The 23,053-nt window shown below is 46.9% G+C and overlaps 2 protein-coding genes across 2 annotated transcripts; both read left to right on the top strand.

Moving 5' to 3' along the window:
• The first annotated feature begins 2,830 nt into the window (after positions 1 to 2,830).
• On the top strand, positions 2,831 to 4,978 carry LOC125450294 (ferritin, heavy subunit-like). The gene is made up of 4 exons (XM_048526287.2): positions 2,831 to 2,932; positions 3,825 to 3,971; positions 4,458 to 4,583; positions 4,832 to 4,978. Exons 1-4 carry the CDS (start codon positions 2,831 to 2,833, stop codon positions 4,976 to 4,978), a joined length of 522 nt encoding a protein of 173 aa, XP_048382244.2.
• A 2,807-nt stretch (positions 4,979 to 7,785) lies between these two features.
• On the top strand, positions 7,786 to 10,021 carry LOC132206438 (ferritin, middle subunit-like). Its single transcript, XM_059640588.1, has 4 exons — positions 7,786 to 7,887; positions 8,701 to 8,847; positions 9,331 to 9,456; positions 9,875 to 10,021. Exons 1-4 carry the CDS (start codon positions 7,786 to 7,788, stop codon positions 10,019 to 10,021), a joined length of 522 nt encoding a protein of 173 aa, XP_059496571.1.
• The last annotated feature ends 13,032 nt before the right edge of the window (positions 10,022 to 23,053 follow it).

Genomic DNA, 23,053 nt, shown 5'->3' on the forward strand with positions numbered 1-23,053 from the left:
CACCTCATTCTGCCTTGGGAGCTTACAGCCCAAGGCACTAAATGTGAACCTTATTAACTTCAAAGTGTCCTCATCCCATGACCAATCCCCACCTCCTTGACCTGTTCATCTTCTCTCCCACCTCACTAACCACTCACTACCTGCACTCACCCATCACCATCCCACCTACCTTCCCCAGTCCTGCTTCCCCCTCCCCATTTCTGAATGGTCTCAACCCGAAACATCAGCTTTTCTGCTCCTCTGATGCTGCCTGGGCTGCTGTGTTCCACCGGCTCCACACTTTGTTGCCTCTACCAGCACCCTTTGTCTTCCACCTTCGAGCCATTTCTGTATCCAAATGGATAATTCTCCCTGGATTCCATGTGATCTCACTTTGCTAAACAGCTTACTATGAGGAACATTGTCAAACGCTTCATTGCAGTCCATGTAGATCACTCCCACCACTCTGCCCTCATCATTGCTCTTCATCACTTCTTCAAAATACGCAATGAAGCTCATGAGGCAAAACTCAATCTACAGTCATACCATCTGAATCCTGGAATCCTGTCCGAAATGGCATTATGGATCTCCCTGCTCCAAATGAACAACAGCAATTCAAGAAGACAATAATAATTAGGGAAGTGCAATAAATGCTGGGCCAGCCAACAACACCTTCATCCCATGAGGTAATAAAAGAAAAAGCAAGATGTGATTACTTTCCCCAAGGACAGAAACTGGGGCCTTAACTTTTCCTTGGATTATAAATGCTACAGATGAAGAAATGGACAGCCACTATTCAAATATTTGCTGATGGCATTACAGCAAGTGGCACTTTATCATGACAGTAGAATGTTTCAAACTACAATGGAGTGGGGAAGACTGGCTGATACAGTTCAATAAGGGGAAGTGTGAAGTTATCCACACCTGACCAAGAAAGATGAGTCAGAGTATTTTAGAAATGGGGACATCTTCTGCTGGGTTGTCAAAACTAATGATCAAAATGAAATTGAGACAAGTGGACAGAAATGTATTAAAACAAGTGAAGAGATACAAAAACACTGAACAAAGAAATTAATTCAATGTCAGTCCTGATCTCAAAGGGATTTGAACACCTCTGGGTAGAGGTTATTTATGAAATTGTCAAGTTCTGGTTCAACCATCCCTGGAGATCTCATTTTCGGCAGGTTGGGCCTGAAGATGGTGCAGCAGAGAATTTCCAGAATCAACTCAGAGATAAAGAGCTGGTTAAATGATGATGGCAGCTTGCCCGAGTCCCTCAATATGGAAGGTTAAGAGATGGCGGTAATTGAAAGTTTTAAGACCATTAATGAACTTGACAGGGTAGATTGAGAGGAATTATTTCTTCTCAATGGGCCATCTAGGACTGAGCGTATGGAATGGAAATAGAATCTTCAAATTAGTGCTAAACTGTCCAGGATGATGTCAGAAACAGCCTCTTCACAGAAGGGATAGTGGATAGTGGACACACACACACACACACACACACACGTGGGGTGTCAGTTGAAGACTTCAAAATTAGGATCATTTGGTTTTTAGTCGGGTAAGATTTGATGTTGGCAATCTCTTTCTAATTTCAACACAAAAAAATGCAAGAAATGCATTTTGGTAGAAGAGACACGGAGACATGAAGAGATAATACAGGTTCAATGGAACAACGTCAAGGTGAGTACAGGAGCAGAGAGCCCTCAGGATTTAAAACTACAATTCCCTGAAGGTGGCCAGGCAAGATGAAACAGTCATGAAGAAGGCTTATAGGAACCTTGTGTTTTTAAGGAGAGCCCAAGAGTATAAAAGCAAAGAAGTAACGCTACACCACTACACACCATTGGTCAGACCGCATTAGAGTATTGTGTTCAATTCTGGGCACTGTTTGTAAGGGAGGGCATTAAAGCCCTGGACACTGTGCAAAGGAGATTTGCTGGAATGATACCAGGAAAGATTTTAAAAAATTAGCCTTATCTCCTTGGAGCAGAGAAAATTAAAAGATGACCTGATTGAAATGTTCAAAATTATGAACCATTTTGATACAGCCCTTCCAGCCTGCTCTGACAGTCCATATGATGAGTAACCCCTTAACTCAGTAGCATCTTCACACTCTCTCTCCATATCCTTTGATCCCCATAGCCCTATCAGCTACATCTAACTCGTCAAAACCTTCAGTCTTTTGGCCTCAACTGTTTCCTGTCCCAAACAATACAACAGACTCCCCACTGTCTGGCTGAAGACATTTCTCCTCATCTCAATCCCAAACAGACTACTCTATATCCTTAGACAGTGACCCTTGGTTCTGGGCGCATTGGTCATCAGAAACATCTTTTCTGTCTTTGTCCTGTTTGTTTCTGTTACAAATTTCTAGGAACTACCACCAATCTCCGACCTTTCTCTCCAATATCCCAGCAGAAACTGATTCTCCTTCATTGAGCACCTCTTGCAGTTGGTCACAACAAGCTTAGTTTAAAAAGAAAAGCTTTCCAAATCCAAATCTAGTTTTTTGTTCAAACTAACCATGACCCGATAGAGAGTTCCGGCAGATTGGAGATTCTAAATGACCGACTGCTGATCCAATCACAGAATAACCATCCAGACTTGACAACAATCTGCACCTCTGATCAGCTCTGCCTCATACACTCACACCCTCTCTCTAATTGGTGGGAAGGCAGAGGTGGGGCTAAATTCATGGGAGATTCCTTATCGGCTTTCAGGGATTGTCAGTCATCATTGGTGATCCCTCGTTGAACATAGGATGTCCCAGGAGTATAAATACTAGTGCTTATAGCACAAAGACTTAGTATGAGACTTATCTCGGTGATAGTGAGCAGGAATAGTGAAGATGGCCTCCCAAGTGTGTCAGAACTACCACAAGGACTGTGAGGATGCTGTTAACAAGCAGATCAACCTGGAGCTCTATTCCTCTTATGTTTACCTCTCCATGGTGAGGCTTGATTGCTTCAAAAATTAAGGCTGTGATTTTAATTGTAATGAGGCTTTTGGTGTTTTCTGGTTCAATGAACTAACTGCAGAATGTATCTGGAGTCTCCTGCTTCTCTGACTGAATCCAGCTAACACACTTAATACTGAACACTTAAATGTAGGTGTTTCTTAAATTGAAACTCACCCTTGTGGGTCCCCTGCCCTTTATTGTTCTTCTGGACAGCGTATGGCCCTAGCTACAGAGGGGTAAGCTGGCTTTGCTGCTAACTTTAACCTTATTTTATTGGCTGAAGAATTTATAAAAATCATACTCCTTGTCAAAACTTACTCCAATCAACTTCTACATTTTAAGAAGTTGCCAAATTAACCTGGCTCCTCCCTCTTTTGAGGAGCAAAAGACTACTAGCTACTGAATATGAGGATTAAGTGTTGCTATTTGATTTGATTGAAACTCTGCATGCCCAAGTGTGACTTTCTACTTGGGCATCCATGCCGAATAGACTCAACTAGCTTTGTTCAGTTGGGTGATGAGGTAGCTGACCGACTTCTGACTCTGTTAGTCAACAAGCCAATATTCTGTATCAGTTGGTCACGTCCTGACCAGCTTCCAGTGCTGAGCAATAGGGATGCCTCATGGCTGTGACTAACTGACTTCAGAGGGCACTGTCAGGCCAGTGGTTGCAGTTGGCTTTTACTTCCCTCATGGAAAACTAAACCTAATGCCTGCTATTTGGGCCATAATCCATGGGGATGATTTCTCTGCTTTTGTCCTGCCAACATTCCTCCATTCCCTCACCTAACTCTGATGATTCATGATGGTGACTGGGTTACTTTCTGATGGACGGTCACTTAGGTGACTGAGCAACTTTCCCACTTTGTTTCTTTTTACACAGTTCTCTTTCTTTGACCGGGATGACGCTGCCCTGGGTCACTTTGCTGTGTTCTTCAAGGAGCAGTCCCATGAGGAACGGAAACATGCTGAGAAACTGATGGCATTCCAGAATAAACGTGGAGGCCGAATCCTCCTGCAGGACATCAAGGTTGGATTCTGTCTTGTAGAGTAAATGCAAATTGTGTAGTTTCCTGCTTGTACAAGGGCCTTGCTGTTCTAGACTCACCTGTACATCTCTTGTTGAGATGAGTGAAGTGTCTTGATATAAAGTCTCAGCTTATTATGAGTTGGTTTTGCTAATTCTCACCTTTCTTAAAAAGCAACAAATCTGAATGCTCGGAATGAAAGGGTTTTAGCACTGACCTGGCCCAAATGTCAGCTTAGACTACGATACATTACTGTAGACTTGCCTGAATCAGGTCATGTTGTCCCACTGTTTCAGCCAGTTTTTAAATCCTGATCTGTCAGCAGTTCTTCATGATGGGTCAAATGTCTGATAATGGTCTCCATGACCTTATCTGAATTTTGAATTGATTTTTCATCCTTTGGTTGGACTGACCACAGAGATTACCGTATGTCTCCATTTTTGTCTTGGACCTTCTAACCACACAAATGACTATCTTTCTCCCTCCAGAAGCCAGAGCAGGATGAGTGGGGCAGTGGCCTGGAGGCAATGCAGAGAGCTCTGCAGATGGAGAAGGATGTGAACCAGAGTCTGCTGGATCTGCACAAACTCGCCTCTGGCCACACGGATCCTCATGTGAGTTTTTCAGGCTGAAGCACTTCTGTTTTGGGTTAAATTGGAAGGATTATCTGCGCCGAATCAAAAGGTGTCCACTTTGAATAGCCCTGTTGATGTCTCCATTCCATGGTGTCATAAACAGTGTATCTATGATGCTGTTGTACACTTCCTGTGATTTAGAGTAAAGTTGCATCTGTCTCCTCTGGACGAGAGGATGGCTGAGCTTTGAAATGTGAAGGAAAATGCTTAACTTTTTTTTCTTCCAGCTGTGTGACTTCCTGGAGAGGCACTACTTGGATGAGCAAGTGAAGATGATCAAGAAGCTGGGAGATCACATCACCAACCTGAAGAGACTGGGAGCCCCTGCCAATGGCATGGGAGAGTACCTGTTTGACAGGCTCACACTCAGCTGAGTGGCAGTTTGGAATTGCTTCACTATTGTACATGAAAGCAGAATTATTTGTATCGGTTTCTCTATTGCTGCATGTGGAAATAAAATATTCACTCAACTAGGTTTTCCTGTGTAACTAATTCCTAGACTGACCATCAAACATTTACCTCCCTTCGTTCAGTGCTACATTTTTATTCCCCCCCATGATGTGGCTACAGTGAAGTACAAGGCAGGGGTCTGAATGTAGGCCATCAGCTTCCTTGACTCCTGTCTGCCATTTAATACAATCCTGCAGGTCTTCCTTCCACACCACTGGTGCATCTGCCTTTTTCTCAGCTCCTGCAAACCTGACTGCACATCTGTCTCTTCCTTTAATTGGTTCAGCTTTCTTTTCATTCAGGGGCCACTGCATTCCAGCCTAACGAATGCCGGTGCATGACCCTGTGCGGGAGGTTAAACCTCTCCTCTGCCATAAACTGGCTCGGGTATCCCTTAACTTGAGCCACAAGGCTCTAACTGGCCAATCTGCTTGCATATCTTGCTTAACAATGGGAGTTAAGATCATCCTTCTGAAACTTTGGCGAGTAAGAGTTGAAATGAGGGAGATGAAAGAGTGTTTTTTTTTTCTGAAAAAAACCCTGCTTACTCTGAGGAGAGTTTAGATTACGTTACTCTCAGGGGGGCAGTGCACAATACTCTTGCCGCTCTATCAGCCTCCACACTCTTATCCTTTAGTAATAAAAGCAAAGGGAAATGCTTAATATCTCAATCGGAGCTTTGATCAATTCATGCCTGAAGGAAGCCAGGTTTCTCTTGTATTGGAGCACTTTGACGTTTTATTTCACCCCATTTAGAATACAAGCTGCTTCCTTTTACTGGCCTAACTCCATGTCCTCACTCTATCGGTCAAGGACATGAGTCGAAAGGGTGGGCTTTTTATGACAACAGCTTTGTGGTCTTTGTTAGACTAGTTCCAAAGTAGCTGAAATGAATGCCAAGTTGCAGTATAATTCATAGCTGACTTTCTGCATTAACCATTTAATGATAATGTCATTAGCTTGTGACCACAGTCTTTGTTCGGATCTGTGGGGCATTTCCAAGCGTTGCAAGTGGAACTGAAGAATTGTGGATGTTGACAACCTGGAGACAAAACAGATTTATGGGAGAAACTCAGCTAGTCCGCTAGCATCCATAGAGAGAGAGAGAGAGAGAGACACCGAGTAAGCATTTCAAGTACAGTGACGCTTCAGAACACAGTTGAATGTTTCCTCTGCTCTTGATCCCCATCTGTCTCTGTCAGCTGCAATGTTAAGTAGTGACAGATCAGGAAGGGCCTTGTGACCGCATTCAGGGTCTGGGACAAATCTGCTTCAGGCTCACTCTGCAAGGGCGTGGGGGACAGCGTGTAATTCAGGTGTTTATAAATAAGATTGGCAGCAACCCTCCAGGATTGCCAAAAGTTCTAATCATTTCGCAGACATTAACTGTGAAACATCTTTGACCAGGGCGACATCTGATTCCTTGCTGCTGGCAACTTTACTCATCAAGCCCTAAGCTTCATTAATCTCCAGTCAATGCAGAAATGCATGTGTTACTTAGTCAAAATACTTATCACCCCAAACAGCAAACTGATACACACTGACTGTGGACTCTCCGAAACAGGTCGGTATCTGACTGTCGATCGGCAATTTGTGTGTAACCTGGTGTCAAGGATGGGCTATTACATTTCTTCACCAAGACAGTGGGAGAGCCTGTGGAATCTGCAACCACAGTACACAGTTGAGACCAAAGCATTGATTTCAAAGAGTTGGATCTAGTGCTTGGGGCTAAAGGGATCGAACGATATGGAGGGAAAGCAGGAACACACTGTTGGGTTTGCTGGGATCAGCCATGATCGTATAGAATGGTGGAGCAGGCTCAAACGGCTGAATGGCCTCCGCCTGCTCTTGTGTTCTAGGTTTCAAAGTTTCTGTCTCTTCCCCACAGGGTCCTCTGACGTCCATATATTTCCATGTGACATTGACAGAAGAATAAAGATCTATATCACGCTACCTGATTGCTGTTAGTCGGCACGATAATACCAAAAACAGGCAGAATATTATCAACAACACCAATAAAATAACTGGACAAGACTAGGTGACAGTTCAATGTGAGGAAAAGCAAACTTTGCACCAAGATAAATGAGAGTTTTTTCAATGCAACAGAGCTAGAAACTGAAGAAAAGCACAGAGTTAGGAAACCATGTGTAGAAATGACATAAAAACTCACAGCCTGCAGCAAAATTGAACTGAAAAGGCACACAGCAGTTTAGTCATTATCTCGACGGAGGGAGAGGACTAGAATGTACAGGCTATGTCAATATTATATGCAGTACAGAATATACTATATGTGGAGTATATTACTCTGATTTTGGCCCTGGAGTGAGTTTTGTTTCAGTCATTTCATAGAATATGGCTGTTGCTGATGATGCCAACCACTGATATCCATTCGTAATTGCTGTTAGGCCGAGTGGCCTGACCCCATTCCAGAAGCAAGATAAAAGTCAACACATTGCTCTTGGTCCCCAGTCACCTTCAGGCTTCCTTCAGCTCCTGGGGCCAATCACAGATTTGCTGCCATTTCAAAACTGTGATTGGCTCTGAGTATCTCACTCCACCCCATTCCCCTCATTGGTGCCTGGATGCATGCCAATTCCTCATTGGCTGTCATCATTGGTGGTGTCATTCCCTGGTTGATTGCAGGATGACCCAGGAGTATAAAGAAAAGAGTTCATAGGAAAGGAGCTCAGTTCTGGAGGTGTTGAGGTGATAGTGAGCAGGAGTAGTGAAGATGGCTTCCCAAGTGTGTCAGAACTATCACAAGGACTGTGAGGATGCTGTTAACAAACAGATCAACCTGGAGCTCTATTCCTCTTATGTTTACCTCTCCATGGTGAGGCTTGATTGTCTCATTTTCCAATGAAGACAATGCATTTAATGTAATTCTGATAATACCTGGAAATTCTCTTGTTTAATAAGCAGAGTGTTGAAATGTAAATTACTCCTTCTGTGAGTGTGGTTCTCTTTGGCTGGGTATCATACTCATTAGAATCTATGTAATGTCGATTATAGGTCACTTGTCCAAATGAGTCCATCTGACGAGCATCCCACCTACCCTACCCCTGTGACCCTGCACTTCCCATGGCTAACCCACCTAACCTGGCCCCTATGGGCAATTTAGCATAGCTGGTCAACATCATCTGCCCATATATGGGCAGTGAAAGGAAACCCACATCTTTGGAGAGAATGTGTGAACTTCACATGCACAGTTTTAATCAGACCCTGGTCCCTGGCACTGTGTGGCAGTAGTGCTAACTGCTGAGCCTTACTGCACAATTGGTTAGCATCCTCCTCTGTCTTTTATGTTCTGAAGTGTATGGTGTCAGGAAAAGTCTAATGTTCATGTCCATGTTTAATACTGGATGTTTCCATGAAGCAATTACAGTATTAGATTATATTTTAGTCTCTAATTATTGGGTTCCTTTTGGGGGAGGAGCTAGTGTTGCTGACTTGAGTAGGGTGGTGGGGGAAGGAGGAGAGGAATGTTTGTCTGGAGATGATGTGTAACATCAATGCTGTGATCAATTGTCACCTGTTTATTTTTTAAGTGACTTGTGATACAGTCAGTTGTTAAATAGCTTACTATTTTACTCTTTTAGCTGGTGATGAAATTTTAGTCTTGCCTTCTGTTCCCTTCTGCTTACAGTTCTCTTACTTTGACCGGGATGATGTTGCCCTGCGTCACTTTGCTGAGTTCTTCAAGGAGCAGTCCCATGAGGAACGGGAACATGCTGAGAAACTGATGGCATTCCAGAATAAACGTGGTGGCTGTGTTCTCCTGCAGGACATCAAGGTTGGGGTCTATCTCATAATAAATGCAAATTGTATAGTTTCCTGCTTGTACAATGGCCTTGCTGTTCTAGACTCCCCTCAACTTATTGTGTTCAGATCAGTGAAGTGACTTGATAGAAAGTCTCTGCTTGATGTGAGTTGGTTTTGCTAATTCTCTGCTTTTCTGAAAGATCAACAAATCAGAATGAAAGGGTTTTAGCACTGAACTTGCCCAATTGACAGTTTAGACTGATACATTGCTGTTGACTAGCCTGAATACAGGTAATTTTATCCCACTGTTTCAGTCAGTTTTTGTCCTAATCTGTCTGCAGTTCCTAATGATGGATCAAATGTCTGATAATGGTCTCCATGATCTTCTGCGAATTGTGAATTATTTCTAATCCTTAGTTTGGATTTGGCACGGATTACCATATGTCTTCATTTTCTTGCCTTCGTATGAGTCTTGGACCTTCTCACATCACTAATGACTGTCTTCTCCCTCCAGAAGCCAGAGCAGGATGAGTGGGGCAATGGTCTGGAGGCAATGCAGAGAGCTCTGCAGATGGAGAAGGATGTGAACCAGAGTCTGCTGGATCTGCACAAACTGGCCTCTGGCAACACTGACCCTCATGTGAGTTCCTGATGGGATGAATGTCTCAAGGAAGCTCAAGGTGACATGGGAATCTGCTATTCCTGTTGTACAAGCATAGGCTTGCTATTGTCCCAGTGTTTGAGACCAGTAGCCATCCTGAACATAGATGTCAGTCACTGATATGTGCTTAGCTGACTTGGTGAGAGGCGTAAGTGTTTAGAACTTTCACCCAATTCAGTGAAATGGCAGTTTGACCCCTGTGGGTAAACTTAGGTTTCTGTCAGCATTTCTGCATTTGCAAAGTTGCAAATAAAGCTATTTCAGTGTGTTCATTGTTTCTGGAGAGCAAGCTGCTGTCAAATACCAGCACTTGTACACACTTATATCACTGCAAAAGTGCAATGGTGTGATTGTTGATGTGTCTGCTCTAACATTACATTCTGGCTCCTTGTTCCAGCTGTGTGACTTCCTGGAGAGGCACTACTTGGATGAGCAAGTGAAGATGATCAAGAAGCTGGGAGATCACATCACCAACCTGAAGAGACTGGGAGCTCCTGACAATGACATGGGAGAGTACCTGTTTGACAGGCTCTCACTGAGCTGAGTGGGGTTATAGAAGAAATTGGTCCATTTGTGACTTAATTCTGATGCCCACTTTGCCTTTTTCTGTCTGCCATTCCAAATGGAAATACAAGTCTTTGTGGAACTGGATTTTGGATCTTTGTTTTTTAAACGACCTAAATTACCAACAGCTAACCAGGAAACTTGACTGAAAAAATCCACAATAGTCATGTCACTCACTTCTATATCTTCCTCCAAAGGTAGCATAAATTGTATGCACATATGGAACATACACTTTTTATGGCAAATTTGTAAATGAGGCGTTTCCCCTTTCCTTTTTAGTGTTACATTAGCCTTCCAGGTGTGTACCGCTCAGTGACATGACTTTATTCTCTGGACGACATTAGACACTAGGTGCTTCCTCTGCCCTTCTTCCAACAGCAGCAAGGGTCAAGCGAACTCTCTCGAAGTTTGCCGACTGCAAAGGTTCCCCACCACCACCACCCCCCAACCCCCATCTGCAGCTTGTGGATTTGTTTTGTTTCTTTCGGGGACTGAGGTTTAGCAGATGAATGATGTAAAGGAAGCAGAGTTGGATTCGAAGCGTTTTTTGTATTCCTTCTTTCTTCTTCAACACCACCACCCCCCACCATTTCCACCTGATTTCTCATTACTTCTTACTTCCTCCTACCCTTCCATCCCTCCCAATAGCTTTATATGCACAGCAGCCAATCATTGTTTGAGTCATTTCTTTTCGTCTTGTTTGTCTGAAGTGAAGCTCTCAGCAGGGGAACAGGGTACAGATAATGCTGAGGAGGAGTGGATGCTTTGGAGAGGGTTCAGAGGAGGTTTACCAGGATGCTGCCTGGACTGGAGGGCTTATTTTAAGAAGAGAGGTTGACTGAGCTCGGACTTTTTTCATTGGAGAAAAGGAGGAGGAGAGGGGACCAAAGTGAGGTATACAAGATAGTGAGAGGCACAGATAGAGTTGATAGCCAGAGACTATTCCCCAGGGCAGAAATGGCTAACACGAGGGGTCATAGTTTTAAGCTGGTTGGAGGAAAGTATAGAGGAGATGTCAGAGGCGGGTTCTTTACACAGTTGTGAGAGCATGGAATGCGTTGCCAGCAGCAGTTGTGGAAGCAAGGTCACTGGGGACATTTAAGAGACCGCTGGACATGCATATGGTCACAGAAATTTGAGGGGACATACATGAGGATCAATGGCCGGCACAACATCGTGGGCTGAAGGGCCTGTACTGTTCTCACGTTCTCCCCAGCAACACATACAGCATGTATGTGGAAATGGCAGGTTAGGGGACTTGGGTGGGGAGTGGATCTTTTAAATTTGTGTGAGGAAATTGTTTTGAAATTGGAAATTAGTAGGTGCAATAAATTATGAACACTGAGAAGAGGCAACAACTTCTGGATGCATTGTCCTTTTGCATCAGCTTTTCATTCAGTTTCCAAATGGGATAAGTGATGGAGTAGATGCCTGTCATTTCCATGAGTGATGTCGGGGAGTGGAAGACAGGAAGTAATGGAGATGAGTAGAAAATTGCATAATAGTTACATGGATGAATATGAATCTGTTTTGAGATCCATGCCAGATCTCCTCAAAAGGAAAATCACTTTCAACTATCTAGCACAAGTATTTTGACGAGTTAGGCAAGAAGGCTGTTGTTCGTGTGGTCTACGTGGGCTTCCTAAAGACATGTAATGCAGTGCTACACGCTAGATTTGTGAACAATGTTCAAGCCCCTGTACTGAATGGCAGCGCAGTGACAGGGATATGGAGTTGGCTGTGTTACTGGAAACATAAGTGATACTAATGGATGCTCTTTGGACGAGGGGGATGGTTTGTAGTGGAGTTCCACGGGTTATGGGGAGGAGCCAGGCTTTACAAAAGTCAAGTAATGACTTATATCCTGGTATAAAGGATGCAATTTCAGAGTTTGTACGTGATAAGAAACTTAGAGTGAGGACCATGGTGTAGAACCTCAAAAGGGCACAGATATTGGTGGAATCGGCAAGCAAGTGGCAGATGAAGTTCAAAACAGTAAAAATGGTGGGAAAAGCATGTAGAGACAATACAAAATAAAAGGTGCATTTCTAAAGAGGGTACAGGAGTGAGTGAACTGCATGGTGTATTTGCATTCCACCATTGAAGGTGGAAGGACCATCTCCAACACATCCCTCACCTTCCTGGACCTTTCTGTCTCCATCGCAGGCAACTACCTACAGACCGATGTCCATTTCGAGCCCACCGACTCCCACAGCTACCTGTAATACGCCTCCTCCAACCCACCTTCCTGCAAATACTCCATCCCCTATTCCCAATTCCTTTGCCTCTGCTCCAAGGAGAGGCATTCCACTCCTGCACATCCCAGATGTCCTCGTTCTTACAGGACCGCCACTTCCCCCTTGCAGTGGGCGAGAATGTCCTCAATCGTGTCTCCCGCATTTCCCACAACTCATCCCTCACACACTACCCTCGCAATAACTTCCCCAAGAGGATCCCCCTAGTCCTCACATACCACCCCACTAACCTCTGGATATAATGCATCGTCCTCCGACACTTCTGCCATCTACAATCTAACTCCACCACCAAAGACATTTTTCTATCCCCACCATTGTCTGCTTTCGGAAAGACCATTCTCTCCACGACGTCCTTGTCCGCTCCACACTCCAGTCCAAACCCACCACACCCAGCACTTTCTGCTACAACCGCAGGAAGTGCTACACCTGCCCCCACACCTCTTCCCTCACCCCCATCCCAGGCCCCAAGATGACTTTCCACATCAAACAGATGTTCACTTGCACATCTGCCAATGTGGTATACTGCATCTGCTGTACATGGCATGGCTTCCTCTACATTGGGGAAACACAGCGGAGGCTTGGGGACCGCTTTGCAGAACACCTACGCTCAGTTTGCAGTAAACAACTGCACCTCCCAGGCGCGCACCATTTCAACTCCCCCTCCCGTTCCTGAGACAACATGTCCATCCTGGTCCTCCTGCAGTGCCATAATGATGCCACCCGTAGGTTGCAGGAACAGCAACTCATATTCCGCTTGGGAACTCTGCAGCCCATAGGTATCATTGTGGCTTTCGCCAGCTTCAAAATCTCCCTTCCTCCCACTGCGTCCCAAAACCAGCCCAGCTCGTCCCAGCCTCCTTAACCTGTTCTTCCTCTCAGCTAGCACCTCCATTTCCTACCTACTAACCTCACCCGGCCCCTTTGACCTGTCCATCCTCCCCGGACTGACCTATCCCCTCCCTACCTCCCCACCCATACTTTCCTCTCCACCTACCTTCTCCTCTATCCATCTTCGGTCCGCCTACCCCTCTCCCTATTTATTTCAGAATTCTCTCCCCATCCCCCTTTGCTGATGAAGGGTCTCGGCCCAAAACGTCAGCTTTTGTGCTCCTAAGATGCTGCTTGACCTGCTGTGTTCATCCAGCTCCACACTTTGCTATCTTGGATTCTCCAGCATCTGCAGTTCCCATTATCTCTGAGGACTGTTCAAGAGAATGGTTCATAAAGCTCGCAGTGCCCTGAGCTTTATTAGTAGGGGCAAGTGTACAAGAGCAAGGTGATTATGCTGAACCTGCTTAAGTTTGACCCCAACAGGAATACTGTGTCTCATTCTGCACATCACACTGAAGGAAAGAGTGTAGGTATAGGAGAGAGTGCAGAAGAGGCTTACTGGAATGGCAACAGGAATGAGGAATTTCAGGTGTGAGGATATATTGGAGAAGCTGGGACTTTTCTCTCTGGAAAGCAAACGGCTCAAATACGGATCCAGAAAGAACAAACAGGGGCACGATGTTCCCATTTGTGAAAGGGTCAGGTGCAAGAAGGCACAGGTTTAAAATTGGCAAAAGAAGCTGAAGTGATCTGCGAAAATAAAAACCTTCCAACACAGCGAGTGGATAGGGTGTGAAATGTATAGTCCGAGAGTGTGTTGGAGGCAGGTTCAATTCACGCATTCAAAAGGGAATAGGACTGATATCTGAAAGGGAATAACATGGAGATTACAGGGACAGTGCAGGAGAATGGCAAGAGGTGAAACGCTCAGCGAGTTGGTGGTGGATACGATGGGCCGAATGGTCACCATCAGCACCGTAATAACCGTGTGGCAGTGGGCAGATATGAAAGCCGAATTAAAAAGGCCAGAACGTGCTCAGTTTCCCCCCAAGCCGGCTGGGCAACAAAACAGCATGTGTTGTAATACAACAGCATAGAAGTGGCATCAGAGCACATTTGGAGCGCTGTGCTGAGCTCTGACAGGGTTATTTGAGGGACCTTAGCACAGATTCACCAGCATTTTCTCAGCCCCAAGCTGGTTACGTTATGAATACAGTTTACATCAACTAGCCTTGTCCTTGCAAAGTGTGGAAGACTCAAGAACGAATATTATCCAGGTACTTTGGATTATTAATGGATCTAATCGTGCCGTTAGACAATGTACTGTTTCCTGTGGCGAAGTAATCCTGGAAAAGGGGGAATAATCTTCAGATCAAAGCTATGGTAATCAGTGATGATGCTTAATCTCAAACATTACAGTATCACTCCCAAAATTCTGCAAGCCCCTTGGACATTTCAAAACTGATTTGTTGAGCTGTGTTAGTTCACAATATGATGTGATGCAGAACCCAGGCAAAGGTATTAAATGAAGACTCAGACTCGCACCGATCCAGTTGAATTAGGGGACAGGTTTGAGAGGCTAAGTGCTCTCGTTATCACAGAATAATAATCTCAACCTGACTGTTACCCAAATCTCTGATTGACTCTGGGTCTCAGCACATTGCCCCACTCTCCTTCTCCTCTGTTCATTGGTGACTGGGTTCTTGCAGATTCCTGATTGGCTGTCAGAGATTGTCAATCATTGTTAGTGATGTCATTCCCTGGTTGGTGCAGGATGTTCTCTGGAGTATAAATACAAGAGCTTGTGGGAGGGAGACTCAGTTCTAGAGTTGGCCAAGTGATTGTGAGCAGGAACAGTGAGGATGGCCTCCCAGGTGCATCAGAGCTACCACAAGGACTGTGAGGGTGTTGTTAACAAGCAGATCAACCTGGTGCTTTCTTTTTCCTATGTTTATCTCTCCATGGTGATTGTGATGTTCTCTGGATTTATTTCAGATTTAAAGCTGTGGTCTCCTTGTATTGTGGGTGTAGGATCTCTCTACATCATTCAATTCATGTTAGAATCTTCTGTGGCCTTCCCCTGATCTTGAGAAGTGAATAATCTTTCAATGGTTTGATCTTAATGTATGACCTGAGAAGTCTGTTTGTTTTTCTTTTTGTTCAATGTAATTGGATTTATTCTATTGAATAGTTAGAGTAAGTCAATCTGCCCAGAGACCTGATCTCTTACTTCTAGAACATATGTGACCCTAGACCTCCAATCCCAGAGGGAGGAACACTCTCAATCTCTGGGTCTATTTGCTGTCAATACTTTACTAGTAAGCTTTGTAAGTTCACTTCAGAGTGGGGAACGCTGTTCTGTGTTGGAAGGTTTCCTCACTGAAGCTGAGCCATTTTCACTTAACCATATGGACTTTCAGAATGATGAGGTTTCATTTAATGCTTAATATTTGGAGTCAAGTATGAAATATTCATGCCCCCCCCCCCCCCCCCCCCCCCAACTTGTAGGAAGATGCTTGTTTCCCTTCCCTCCTGCTTTACAAGGAAAGAACCTCCACATATTCTGGTGTTGTTTTTGTTGTGATTTACAAGGGAGGCTTTCCTTTCCAGAACCTGCAGGCCTGACTGAAGAAGCATTTCAAGTAGAGAAGGATCTTTAACAGCAAACCCCAATGGGTTTCCCTGTTTACAATCCTTTCACTTTTACTGGGATGATGTTGCCCTGTGTCACTTTGCTGAGTTCTCATGGGACTACTCCTTGAAGGAATGGGAACATGTTGAGAAACTGATGGCATTCCAGAATGAATGTGGGTGCTGGGTCCTCCTGTAGGACATCAAGGTTGGGTTTAATGGAATGGGATCTCTTCCTCATGAAGACTTCTTTAAGCCTAGAATATTATTTCATTTTAATGCTTTGGATATAATCTCTCGGCTGTTGTACACTCTCTTAATGGGATGGAGGTCTTGTTGCTTTTTTCACTGGTTTCTTGCTTTTTAAGTGATGTCTTGTCTCTTACCATCCACCCCGATGCTGCCGCTTCAGAAGCCTGACCATGGCAATGGTCTGGAGGCAATGCAGGGAGCTCTGCAGATGGAGAAGGATGTGAACCAGAGTCTGCTGGATCTGCACAAACTCTCCTCTGGCCACACAGACCCTCATGTGAGTTCCTCCCTTTCTCTCCAAGAAGCTGCCTGGCCTTTCACTGCTAAATTCAGCAAGTAGGGCTGGTGGCCTTTCGAGCAACAAACTACCAGGATGACTTTCAAATTACAGGAAAGATGAATGTTTCCAACCTGAAAGTGATCTGTTTGTCTACTCCTGGGGGGAGGGGGAATACAATTGTCTCATAACTGCCTCCTGCAGACTGTTAAATCTACAACAGTCCAAATGAATCACCAGAGTGCCCCTCTCCCTCAACATGGCGGTGATTTGTTAAATCTGAATTGAGGGTCACTTCCAAATGTCTTCAATGGACTCCACTAACTTGTCTTGTCTTGTCTGCCAGCTGTGTGACTTCCTGGAGACGCACTACTTGGATGAGCAAGTGAAGATGATCAAAAAGCTGGGAGATCACATCACCAACCTGAAGAGACTGGGAGCCCCTCAGAAGGGCAAAGGAGAGTATCTGTTTGACAGGTTCAGCCTGAGCTGAATGAGGATTCAACAACTCCATTTGTTGTACACTGGTGTTCTCGTGAAACTGCAGAGTGCACAAAAAGTGAATGAAAACATTGCTCATGTATCTGACTACTTTGAGTAACTGCTTCATTTATTTGGCTACCTCAGGGAATCTCTCTCCAATTGCAACTCTCTTGTAATCTCTTCGGCCTTGAAACTGCTCGACCATGTCCTGAAGCAAACCAGGTACCACAGCCACATCACCTTCCTCAGCACCTGCCTACGGAACCAGATCATCCCCAAGGGACTACAGTCCACATTTCAGCCTTCCCAATTTGGCCCCAACCGTGACTACCTCTACACCCAGAACATTCAGACCCTTCAGCAGCGTTTCTCCCTGCAAGTCCTGAAACAGACACTCGCAGCCATGCGCCGGCACCTCCACACACTGCAATCCAGCCTGCCCCAGCTCAGAGCCTCCCTCTCCCAGACCTGCAAAGGACCCCTGCTATTTTTTATCCTCCGCAGGATCCACAGACTGAACACCCAGTTCCACCCAGCTTTACTGGACACCAAAAATCGTAAGTACATCAAACTCACTGGCCCCTGCCACCCACAAGAGGATTCCTGCGCCTCCCAAATCCCGAGTCTGTCCCTGCCCCTTCCCCACCATGCACCCGCCGCCATTGACCATGAGGACACGGCCGCAGACCCCACCGATGACGTCACATCCGCCTCCGCCAGCCACACCACTTCCGGGACCACTGCTGCAGTCACCCTCACCGCAGCCGCTGCTGCCGCCCACCCCGACACTCCCACGGCCGACGCCGACGGAACCCTGCCCACGGCTGACGCCGACGGAACCCCACCCACGGCCGACGCCCTCATCGCTCCGCCCACAACCTCCACAGCCAGCAACCTCAGAGAAGACGGCCACACTGAACCCTGCTGCATCTTCACCATCCCCCCAGACCTCCCACTGACGGAGGATGAACGGTCAGTCCTTAGTAAGGGGCTCACCTTTGTCCCCCTACAACCGCACATCAACGAATACCAGTCACGGTTGGACATAGAACAGTTTTTCCACCGCCTTCGCCTCCACGCCTACCTCTTCAACCGGGAGCCTAACCCTCCCTCCACTGACCCCTTCACCCGCTTCCAACACAAGTCCTCCTCCTGGACACCACCCCCAGGCCTCCTACCCTCCCTCGACCTCTTCATCTCCAACTGCCGTCGAGACATTAACCGCCTCAACCTCTCCACCCCTCTCACCCACTCCAACCTCTCCCCCGCAGAACGGGCAGCCCTCCGCTCCCTCCGGTCCAACCCCAACCTCACCATCAAACCCGCAGACAAGGGTGGCGCAGTGGTAGTATGGCGCACTGACCTCTACATCGCTGAGGCCAGACGCCAACTCTCCGACACCACCTCCTACCGCCCCCTCGATCATGACCCCACACCCGAGGACTAAACCATCATCTCCAACACCATTCATGACCTCATCACCTCAGGGGACCTCCCACCCACAGCCTCCAACCTCATTGTTCCCCAACCCCGCACGGCCCGTTTCTATCTCCTTCCCAAAATTCACAAACCTGCCTGCCCTGGTCGACCAATCGTCTCCGCCTGCTCCTGCCCCACCGAACTCATCTCCACCTATCTGGACTCCATCTTCTCCACTTTGGTCCAGGAACTCCCTACCTACGTCTGTGACACCACTCACGCCCTCCACCTCCTCCAGGACTTCCAATTCCCTGGCCCCCAACACCTCATCTTCACCATGGACGTCCAGTCCCTATACACCTGCATTCCGCATGCAGATGGCCTCAAGGCCCTCCGCTTCTTCCTGTCCCGCTGGCCCGACCAGTCCCCCTCCACCGACACCCTTATCCGCCTAGCCGAACACGTCCTCACCCTCAACAACTTCTCTTTTGACTCCTCCCACTTCCTACAGACGAAGGGGGTGGCCATGGGCACCCGCATGGGCCCCAACTATGCCTGACTCTTTGTAGGTTACGTGGAACAGTCCCTCTTCCGCACCTACACAGGCCCCAAACCCCACGTCTTCCTCCGGTACATTGATGACTGTATCGGCACCGCCTCTTGCTCCCCAGAGGAGCTCTAACAGTTCATCCACTTCACCAATACCTTCCACCCCAACCTTCAGTTCACCTGGGCCATCTCCAGCACATCCCTCACCTTCCTGGACCTCAGTCTCCATCTCAGGCAACCAGCTTGTAACTGATGTCCATTTCAAGCCCACTGACTCCCACAGCTACCTAGAATACACCTCCTCCCACCCACCCTCCTATAAAAATTCCATCCCCTATTCCCAAATCCTCCGCCTCCGCCGCATCTGCTCCCACGATAAGACGTTCCACTCCTGCACATCCCAGATGTCCAAGTTCTTCCAGGACCGCAACATTCCCCCCCACAGTGATCGAGAACACCCTCGACCGCGTCTCCCGTATTTCCCACAACATGTCACTCACACCCCGCCCCCGCCACAACCGCCCAAAGAGGATCCCCCTCGTTCTCACACACCACCCCACCAACCTCTGGATACAACGCATCATCTTCCGACACTTCCGCCATCTACAATCCGACCCCACCACCCAAGACATTTTTCCATCCCCTCCCCTGTCTGCTTTCCGGAGAGACCACTCTCTCCGTGACTCCCTTGTTCGCTCCACACTGCCCTCCAACCCCACCACACCCGGCACCTTCCCCTGCAACCGCAGGAAATGCTACACTTGCCCCCACACCTCCTCCCTCACCCCCATCCCAGGCCCCAAGATGACATTCCACATTAAGCAGAGGTTCACCTGAACATCTGGCAATGTGGTATACTGCATCCACTGTACCCAGTGTGGCTCCCTCTACATTGGGGAAACCAAGCGGAGGCTTGGGGACCGCTTTGCAGAACACCTCCGCTCAGTTCGCAACAAACTACTGCACCTCCCAGTTGCAAACCATTTCCACTCCCCATCCCATTCTTTAGATGACATGTCCATCATGGGCCTCCTGCAGTGCCACAATGATGCCACCCGAAGGTTGCAGGAACAGCAACTCATATTCCGCCTGGGAACCCTGCAGCCTAATGGTATCAATGTGGAATTCACCAGTTTCAAAATCTCCCCTTCCCCAACTGCATCCCTAAACCAGCCCAGTTCATCCCCTCCCCCCACTGCACCACACAACCAGCCCAGCTCTTCCCCTCCACCCACTGCATCCCAAAACCAGTCCAACCTGTCTCTGCCTCCCTAACCTGTTCTTCCCCTCTCCCACCCCCCCCTTCCCCTCTCCCACCCCCCCCTTCCCCTCTCCCACCCCCCCCTTCCCCTCTCCCACCCCCCCCTTCCCCTCTCCCACCCCCCCCTTCCCCTCTCCCACCCCCCCCCTTCCCCGCCCCTCTCCCCAAGCCGCAGCCCCATCTACCTACTAACTTCATCCCACCTCCTTGACCTGTCCGTCTTCCCTGGACTGACCTATCCCCTCCCTACCTATACTCTCTCCACCCATCTTCTTTTCTCTCCATCTTCGGTCCACCTCCCCCTCTCTCCCTATTTATTCCAGAACCCTCACCCGATCCCCTTCTCTGAAGGGTCAAGGCCCGAAACGTCAGCTTTTGTGCTCCTGAGATGCTGCTTGGCTTGCTGTATTCATCCAGCCTCACATTTTGTTGTCTTGGATTCTCCAGCATCTGCAGTTCCCATTAGCTCTCATTTATTTGGCAGTTTATTATCTGATTGTTAAATCCCTTCGGCTTTTTGCTCTCTGCATTGAATCCATGCGTGCCCTGGCAATTTTTGTTCAGTTTCTGAATCCAGAGTCAGAACAATTTTTGAAATTGTTGCAGAAATCACAACTGTTAAGCTCTTGGCTTGTAGGCAATGCTTACTATCTGTCTTGTCCTCACTGTGACAATTCTGAAAGAGTAGCCTCCAGTGAATACCTTCACCAAAATTGCTCCACTCTGTCTAACCGTTAGCCACTTAACTGGTGCCCTGTCCCTAGCAATGCTCCAACTTTCCGAAAAGCTGGGTTCAAACAAAATAGAAATTGCTGGGGTTTGGGGGGCAGGTGCAGGTGGAAATTGGGATGTGTGTTGATGAAATCAGTTAATGGTTGAGTCTGGTGACTCCACAACTGAAGTCTGTCTCCAGGTGCTGTCAGGCCTCAGTTTTGCCAATAATCTTCTGTTAACTTTACTGGTAGAATCTAAGCATTAAAAATATTCCTTTATTAATAAGACTGTAACAGCAATAGCATCTGGCATGCAGGTTGCTTTTCTTCCATGCTTCTTTGAGCAAGCAATACACCACTGTTCTAGTTTCAAAAGCTAAGGAATTGGATTTTCTAACAAGTTGTGACTGTAGGAGACTGTGTGAGGAATTTGCGCTCTGCTGTAACAGTGTCTCCTATCCTCAATGCCCACCTTGTCGCGTGTGGGACAAACGTGGCATAGTTCGTGTTCTTGCTCCAGCAATCAACTGCTGAAGACAGCTGGTGCAATTAAAGCTACATTTGCAGAGAAGGGGATCCGGGAGACTCTGGTTCACCTTCTTTTATCTGCAGAGTTCCCTTCATTGCCTCTAGGCTTCGGTTGGGAGGGGGGTCAGAGTAGAAGAGACACTTCACTCAATTTGCAGAAAGACCAACTTACAGCAGTCCTACATTTTTCTAACCCTTTCAGGGAAGGAAAGCAGTTGGCCGACAGCTGACTCACCACCCACACAGCAATGCAGCTGGCCATTTACTGTCAATCTTTGAGTAAGGAAGAGGTCGGGGATAGTGCCAGTGTAGCAGCAGAAGAGGGACTCTTCCACATATCCGACAGAAGCAGGCATAGCCCCTCTTACTATGGACACCCCAGTACCTCTATTCTGGTATCCCTTCCACTCTCTCATCCACTCTACTCCCCATTAACCCCAGCCCTGTTCCCTGCAACTGCAGGAACAGCTGCACCATTCCCTGACCCCCATCGCCCCACCACCACATCCACCCTGTGTCTCCATTCAAAACATAAACAAACAAACCTTCGGCATCAGACACAGATCACCTGCACCTGTTTCAAGTTGGTCTATTGTATCGGCTGCACCCAATGTAGCCACCATGAGGGAGACAGTTTTTCTAGAGCATCTGCGCTCAATGAGCAACAAACAACAACATTTTCAAATCGCAAAACGTCTTAACTTCTTCCCCCACGCTTCCCCCCTCCCCGCCGCCCCGATGACCTGTCCATCTTGGGTATCCTCCATTATCACACCAATATCATTCGCAAACTGGAGGAGTAGCACCTCATTCTGCCTTGGGAGCTTACAGCCCAAGACACTAAATGTGAACCTTATTAACTTCAAAGTCTCCTCATCCCATAACCAATCCCCACCTCCTTGACCTGTTCATGTTCAGCTTCTCCCCCACCTCACTGACCACTCCCTACCTGCACTCACCCATCACCATCCCACCTACCTTTCCCCAGTCCCACCCCTCCTCCTTATTTCTGAGCTTCCCCTTCCCCCTCCCAGTTTCTGAAGGGTCTCAGCCCGAAACATCAGCTTTCCTGCTCCTCTGATGCTGCCTGGGCTGCTGTGTTCCTCCGGCTCCGCACTTTGTTGCCTCTACCAGCACCCTTTGCCTTCCACCTTCGAGCCATTTCTGTATCCAAATGGATAATTCTCCCTGGATTCCATGTGATCTCACTTTGCTAAACAGCTTACTATGAGCAACATTGTCAAACGCTTCATTGCAGTCCATGTAGATCACTCCCACCACTCTGCCCTCATCATTGCTCTTCATCACTTCTTCAAAATACTCAATGAAGCTCATGAGGCAAAACTCAATCTACAGTCATACCATCTGAATCCTGGAATTCTGTCCAAAATGGCATTATGGATCTCCCTGCACCAAATGGACAACAGCAATTCAAGAAGACAATAATAATTAGGGAAGTGCAATAAATGCTGGGCCAGCCAACAAAACCTTCATCCCATGAGGTAGAAAAGAAAAAGTAAGATGTGATTACTTTCCCCAAGGAGAGAAACTGGGGCCTTAACTTTTCCTTGGATTATAAATGTTACACATGAAGAAATAGACAGCCACAATTCAAATATTTGCTGATGGCATTACATCATGTGGCACTTTATCATGACAGTAGAATGTTTCAAACTTCCATGGAGTGGGGAAGACTGGCTGATACAGTTCAATAAGGGGAAGTGTGAAGTTATCCACTTCTGACCAAGAAAGGTGAGTCAGAGTGTTTTAGAAATGGGGACATCTTCTGCTGGTTTATCAAAACTAATGATCA

This window comes from Stegostoma tigrinum, chromosome 38, assembly GCF_030684315.1.
Source record: "Stegostoma tigrinum isolate sSteTig4 chromosome 38, sSteTig4.hap1, whole genome shotgun sequence".
NCBI lineage: Eukaryota > Metazoa > Chordata > Chondrichthyes > Orectolobiformes > Stegostomatidae > Stegostoma > Stegostoma tigrinum.